Consider the following 7434-nt stretch of genomic DNA (forward strand, 5'->3'; position numbering starts at 1 on the left):
TGCTGGGGGTGGGGGGGGAGGTCACCCTGATCGCGGCTCTGACGCCGTGAACGATTCTCATGCTCGGGACAGGGGGCCGGGGAGGGGGGCGGTCACCCCGATTTGCGGCTCTGACGCTGAACAGTGCTCCTGCTCGGGGCAGGGTTGGCGGAGTTAACGGTGCTCGTGCCCGGTTCCGGCCTCGAGCGCTCGCTCACAGTGGGGCAGCTCTCGTTTCCTGCCGCTGAAAACACTATCAAACCACCTCAATGGGAATTACAGAAAAGACTGGTCTGAATTAGGGCCATTTTGAAAATAAATAGCTGTTACTTGCAAATAAATGTTTCCTTTACAAGTACTTAACCACTATTGTAAGCAGAGGTTTAAAGGGCCTGTTTAATCAGGGGCGGACTTGTTGGCAACACCTTTTACAGGTAAGCTGGGCCAGGGCGCTTCACAACGTGCTCCCAGGGCAGCTGCCGCGGACCGAGCCTCAATCACGGCTCTCAGAGCCGCACGAGCCCCTCCACAGGGCTGAGGGCCATTCCCGGCCTCTCTGCAGCTCGGACCCGCGTTCCTGGGGAGCCACCTTCTCAGCTGGGCTGCTCCCGGGCATCTGTTGGGTGGGTGTCTACACCACACGGTGGACGTCTACACTAGCCTGGACCTGAGCCCGCGACGTCGGGACCGGATCACCCTTTGCTGAACCACACAGAGCAGCCCCCCAGGAGTCACTGGCACTCTGTCCTCTATGCCGGGGTCTGCAGGCGTTCCCCAGAGCTCCCCAGATGCGCCCCCGACCCTAGATCCAGAAAGACCAACTCTGTCCACACGGACCTTTCATTGGAAGAAAAGACTCTGATGAACAGGTCTGGAAAACACTGGCTTAAAGACAGGATGGGGCCCAGCGTGATGAGCCGCTGGTTCAGATGCATCGCAGGGCTCGTCATGGTCCTCAGCAGCTCCTGGAAACTGGACGTCGGGCCTGAGCTGACCTGCGGTTCCGTCCTCTGCATCCGAGAACTAAATCAGCTCACCCCCCCACCCCCATGAGGACAGAGAATGATTCCACTTACATGAGGTGCTGAGTAATCAATTCACAGAGACAGAAAGTAGAGGGTGGGGCCCAGGGGCTGGGAGACAGGGAGCTGGTGTTTAATGGGGACAGAGGTTCAGTTTGGGAAGATGAGAAAGTTCTGGAGGGGGATGGAGGTGCGGTCACACAACACGGTGACTGGCCTCAGTGATGTCAAACTGTGCACTCACCAAGGGCTCAAATGGCCAACTTTATGTTATGAAGGCTTCACCACAGTTATGAAAAAAGTTTTAAAGTAGAACAAGGACTTTGTGTTTTCTGAAAACGCTCATGTATGTCCATTTGGGAATAGTGGGATGCCTCAGGAAGAAGCCACCAAGAGTGCCCAATTTGTAAAGCATCTTTTTTTTTTTTTTAAGCACACAGTCACACTTTATTATATACACTTAATATTCCCTATTGACCAGATAATTTTTAATAGAGATGAAAAGAGGGAAACCGTGATCATTCATGATCCCCTCACACAGACATCACTCTGCAGACACTCTGATTCATCTCCCTGCTGATAAACACATACACCAATAATTGGGATCACGATACATACTTACAATCTTATAATCCTCCAAGTGGAGGATAATTGCTTTACATATTGTGCTGGTTTCTGCCATAGTCAGCATGAATCAGACACAGGTGTACATGTGTCCCCTCCCTCTTGCGCCTCCCCCACCTCCCAGCCCATCCCACCCCTCTAGGCACGGAGCACAGCGCGGGCTCTCCCTCTTACACGTGGTGTGTGTGTGTCTCCACGCCGCTCTCTCGATTCGTGCCGGCCTTTCCCTCCCCCAGGGTCCGCGGGTCTGTTCTCTGTGTCTGCTTCTCCACTGCTGCCCTGCAAATAGGTTCGTCCGTACCTTCTTTCTAGATTCCATATCCATGTGTTGATACACACAAGATTTGTCTTAAGGACTTATTCACTCTGTATAATAGGCTCTAGGTTCACCCACCTCATTAGGACCGACTCAAATGCATCCTTTTTTATAGCTGAGTAATATTCCATTGTTTACACGTACCATAATTTCTGTATCTATTTATCCATCAGCGGACATGTAGGTTGCTTCCATGTCCTAGCTATTGTAAAACGTGTTGCGACAAGCATGGCGGTACATGCCTCTCTTTCCATTATGGTTTTCTCAGGGTATATGCCCAGCAGTGGGATTGTTGGGTCATATGGCAGTTCCCTTTCTAGCTTTTTAAGGACTCTACGTACTGTTCTCCATAGTGGCTGTATCAAGTTACATTCAGGGTTCCTTTGCTCCACATCCTCTCCAGCATTTACTGTTTGTAGATTTTTTAATGATGGTCATTCTGACGGGGGTGAAGTAATACCTCATTGTAGTTTTGATTTGCTTTCTCTGATAATGGTCAGTGCTTAGAGTCTTTCCTGTATTTGTTGGCCATCTGTCTGTCTTCTTTGGAGAAATGTCTGTTCAGGTCTTCTGCCCATTTTTTGATTGGGTTGTTTGGTATAAAGCTGCTTGTATGTTCTGGAGATTAATTCTTTGTCAGTTGTTTCATTTGCAGATATTTTCTCCCATTTTGAGGGTTATCTCTTAATCTTGTTGATTGTTTCCTTTGCTGCAAAAGCTTTTAAGTCCCATTTGTTTATTTGTTTTTATTTCCATTACTCTAGGAGGTGGGTCACAGAGGATCTTGCTATGATATATGTCAAAGAATGTACCTATGTTTTCCTCTAAGAGCTTTATAGTTTTGGGCCTTACATTTAAATCTTTAATCCAATTTGAGTTTATCTTTGTGTGTGGTGTTAGGAAGTGTTCTAGTTCCATTCTTTTACAAGTAGCTGTCCGGTTTACCCAGCACCACTTATTGAAGAGGCTGTCTTTTCTCCATTGTATACTCTTGCCTCCTTTGTTAATGGTAAGATGCCCACAGGCGCATGGGTTTATCTCTGGGCTTTCTATCTCGTTCCATAGGTCTGTATTTCTGTTTTTGTGCCAATACCATACTTCCTTAATAACTGTAGCTTTGCAGTATAGAAAGAAGTCAGGAAGGTTGATTCCTCCAGGTCCATTCTTCTTTTTCAAGATTGCTTTGGCTATTCGGGGTCCTGTGTGTTTCCATAGAAATTGTGAAATGTTTTGTTTTACTTCTGTGAAAAATATCATTGGTAGTTTGATACGGATTGCACTGAATCTATAGATTACTTGGGGTGGTACAGGCAAAGAAGGAACCTACCTCAGTATGATAAAGGCCACATACAGCAAACCCACAGCAAACATTATTCTCAGCGGTGAAAACTGAAAGCATTTCCTCCGAGATCGGGAATAAGACAAGGGTGCCCGCTCTTGCCACTGTTACTGCACACAGTTCTGGAAGTCCGAGCCCCGGCGATCGGAAGGAAAAGCAGTAACAGGAATCCAGATAGGAAAAGAAGGAGGAAAACTCTATTTGCAGATGACATGATACTATACATAGAAAACCCTAAAGACTCCACCAGAAAATTAGTAGAACTAATCAATGACTATATCAAAGTCGCAGGATATAAAATTAACACACAGAAACCCCTTGCATTCCTATATACTAACAATAAAAAATCAGAGAAGTTAAGGAAACAATCCCATCCACCACTGTAACGAAAAGAGTAAAATACCTAGAGATAAACCTACCTAACGAGACAAAAGACGGTATATAGAAAACTACGAGACGCTGACGGAGGAAACCAAAGATCGCACAAACAGACGGAGACATACCGCGTCCTTGGATTGGAAGAGTCACTGTCGTGAAAATGACTACACTACCCAAAGTAAAGCATCTTTTAAACACACAGAAAAAGCCGCTTTTAATCTAATCTGGGAGGAAACAGTCTGCAGCGCAAATTACGGGGCTGAGTGCATAACCATCCATAATTTAACGTGACCCCTGGGAGGCTGGCGGCTGGCTCACACCAGCATGGTCGCCATTGCACGTATTCTTTAAACGATGCTAAGAAGTAAAATGTGACCGTCAGCCAGCAGGAATTAAGTTATACAAAGGCTGACCCTCTTCCCCACTTAAAAAAAAAAAAGCTGACAAACACTTAACCAGCATTCCTCTGACTCGGCGTCCTCCCCACGGGCTCCTGTGACTCAGCGGTGGGTCCGCTGCCCAGATAAGGAAACTGTCACTTCTCTGAGGAGCCGGGCTTCCAGTGCAGGGAGCCTCCCGGCCCCTCGGAGCGCTGCAGGCCCCCTCCTAGCTGGACACTCAGGGCTCAACTGGTTAGGGCCGTGCCCCCAGACACAGGCCCCCCAAAAGTGAGTTATACTTTCACTGCAAGACAGCGAGAAAAAGACACAAACACAGAGGAGGAAGAGCAGAAGCAGGAGGATGTGAAACTGGGAGGCGAGAGGCGGGACGGCAGGGGTCGCGTGCTGGGCTTCGCAGCGCTGACTGCTGGCTCTGGGAAAAGGGACGGGCGCGCGGCCCCCAGGGCCAGCCCAGGAGGGCCACATCTGGCTTCTGGCTCCGTGGTTGCCATCTTCGTCTTGGGAACCATACGAACAAGAGGCCCTGCGTTTTCATCTCGCAAGTTACAGGGCTGGTCGTGAGTAGAAGAAAGGTTTGCAGAACCGCCCTGAGGGGCAGGGTGGGGGCAACACTCGGCCGCACATTCCAGTGCCTGTCCAGGGGCTTGCTCCAAGCCCCCTCTGACCTGGAGCTACCAGCTGCCTATTTCCAGGAAAAAAGCCTCAGGAAGCATGGTCCTGCCGATTCCACACCAAGCTTAAGGAGCCAGGTAATTTATATCCTGAGTCTCTGGGAAGAAGACGACTTTGTCTGAAGCATTTAATAGTGAAAGCATCAATATTCGTTTATTCTCCATTCATTGCCCAAAAGAGCCATCTCTAGTCTCTTTCACCCCAAGAAAGAACAGCCACTCTAGTCTCCTGTCACAAGGTCTGGAGGGGGCCCCCAGCCTGGGTAACTGCACCCTGTGTTCTGAAACCTGCCTCCTCGGCCCTGAGTGGACATAAGAATTGCACCCAGGAATCCGGTGTTGGACAGAGGCCCACGCTGGCCATTGCCTGACCCAAGACCAGGTGAGCGACATCCAGTCTTGAGGGGTGGAGGGGAGCCAGTTCCAGGAGAAGCTGACGTGGCTTCCGAAAGGCTGAAGGTGGTGGCAGGGCCCCTGAAACAGCCCCCTGCCCCACTTCCTGGTCTCAGATCCCGCCCTGGGTTTCCTCAGCCATTTCTGCATTTTTCCAACCAATTTCCTCTCTGTTTTGTTAATTAACGTCATTGGAGATTTGTTTCATTACTTGCAACCAGACGAGTCCTGAGACGAGAGGGTCTGTCAGCACTTCATGTGTGCAAGTGAGGACCCGAGAGCCCACTGGTGGTATTTTAGGACAGCAACGATTTGTCGTAGGGGAAACCCACTTCAACCAGCCCATAACCCTGCCCTCTTTCCCAGAAACACAGGCTTGTGAATGTCCAGGTCACTTGTCTGGGGGAGGTCAGCCCCTACATAGTGACAGCAGCGGGTAAACACTGAGAGAGGCAGAGATCGCAGGTCTGTGGACCACCAAGGTCAGGTCAAGGCCTCCCACAGACAGAACCAGGAGCGCCACTCCAGGCGGAGCCTGGCCTTTTCCCTGCTTCCACCTGCCCTGAAGTCATCTCCCCTGGTCTTGCTTGCGGTCAGGGCTCAGGTTACCCTCTGCCCCCGTTTAAAATTCCACTTTCTCTCCATCCGTTTCCACCCAGCACACCCAACTAGACTTCCAAACTCAGAACACCGTCTTCCATCGAAGGCCATGGACTCAGATTTCTGATCCAGGGCCTCAGTGGAGGCAAAGAAGCCTCCCCACTCTTCCACCCACCAGGCGGCCAGGAAGCTCCTCTGCTTTGTCAGATCCCTGGGCCCTGTGGCCAGAGACCTGCTCTGTTTTCATATGAGAACCACAGATAACAACCAGCCCCTTCAGGGGTCTTTCAGGCAAGCCCCCGGGAGGTCCCTCTTGGCTGGCCCACTCTGGCCCCCTGGACCAGGGCAGCCAGACTGAAAGGAGCACCTGGTTCCCCGTGTCATCAGTTTCCAGGCGGAGGCGAGAGACGCGCTGGAACTGCTGCAGAATCAACTGCCCGTCCAGGTGTGGTCTATCAGCTCCTCCCCATCTAAGCATTTCTGACCTGACTCGTTCAGCCAGTCCTCACCCCACAGATGAGGAGGAAAGGAATCTGAGATTTCCAGGTGCCTCCCGGAGGGTGGGGGGCTTGCTCCCACTCTGTCCCATGGCAGCCTGGTGGGGCGGGCAGCCCTGAGCCCCCTCTACCTGTGAAGGTCCTACATATGAACGCGTCGTAACCTCCCAGTCAAACCAGAGAGCAGCAGTCTCTTCACGACATGAGCTCAGGCGGGCTGACGTTCGTGGTGAGGACTCAGTGGGTGAAAGGTACCCCTCTAGTGGGCAGAAGGACAGACACACGGCCAGTGCTGGGGGCATTACGTGCAGACCGGGCGGATCTAAAGGATGAACAGGGACCAGCGGGCTGACAGAGGAGGAAAGGGTTCCAGGAAACGGGCTCAGAAGGCAGAAGGAGCAAAGATCAGGGAAGCTGCCCGCCAGGTCTGCGCGGCCCGCTACAGGAAGCCACAGTAACAGCCCCCAGCCAACCCCATCCTCAGGCAGCCGCAGGACCCCACCTCAGATTGGCCGGTAAAGAAGAAGATAAAGGGCAGGCTCCCCCCATCAGCCCGGTGGCCTAGGTGGGGCCCCAGGCGGAGGCAGGCACACCCTCACAGGGAGCCGATGAGAGATTCTAACCCAGCGGCTCCAGCTCTGGACATGCCAGTGACCGCCCGCCTCCTCCTCCCTGAACTGAACTTCAGACTTGTAGATAACACCACAGTCAGCCGTGCCCAGGACAGCCTTTCACCCATGCCCAGCGCCCAGCATGGGTGAAGCTGGTGGAATGAACCTCAAGCTAGCCGGTGGCTTACCATTTCAGGGCCCTCAACCTTGGGGAAATTTACTTAGCAGCCTCCTGTTTGGAGCCAGAGGGCAAGAGAAAATGCTGGAACTCTCCAAGGCCAGAGCTTCTCCTGTCAACAGCGCTGGGCCTGGGTCAGGCCCACTTGTCCAAGGCCTGCTGTGGACCTGCTGGCCAGGGGGCTTCTCCACGGCTCTCCTTCAGGCCCCTCCTGGGGTCAGCAGCCTCCCTCTGGCAGGAAAAGCAGGCCCGGCTTCCCTGCAGCCCATCCGCGGGGCCCCAAGCAGGGTCGACCCCAGCCCCCATCTGACCCCACAGGCCCTCCCTGGGCGCCTGCCTTTCCAGCCCCTCTCTGGGCTGGCTGAGCTCATCTCGTGACTGTGAGTCACCCCAGCCTGTGCTCTGGGCCGCCCTGCAGACCCAGG

General features: G+C 52.3%; 1 protein-coding gene across 1 annotated transcript in view; it reads right to left on the reverse strand.

Moving 5' to 3' along the window:
* The window catches only part of LOC104983314 (solute carrier family 22 member 23-like), a 106128-nt gene extending 98700 nt beyond the window's left edge, over positions 1-7428 (reverse strand). Inside the window, exon 1 of the mRNA XM_010832746.1 lies at positions 6352-7428. Within this exon, the coding sequence (XP_010831048.1) occupies positions 6352-6522 (171 nt within the window). The 5' untranslated portion in view covers positions 6523-7428. The remainder of the gene's footprint in view (positions 1-6351) is intronic.
* Between the last annotated feature and the right edge of the window lie 6 nt (positions 7429-7434).

This window comes from Bison bison, unplaced genomic scaffold (genome assembly GCF_000754665.1).
Source record: "Bison bison bison isolate TAMUID 2011002044 unplaced genomic scaffold, Bison_UMD1.0 scf7180017862188, whole genome shotgun sequence".
NCBI classification, from domain to species: domain Eukaryota; kingdom Metazoa; phylum Chordata; class Mammalia; order Artiodactyla; family Bovidae; genus Bison; species Bison bison.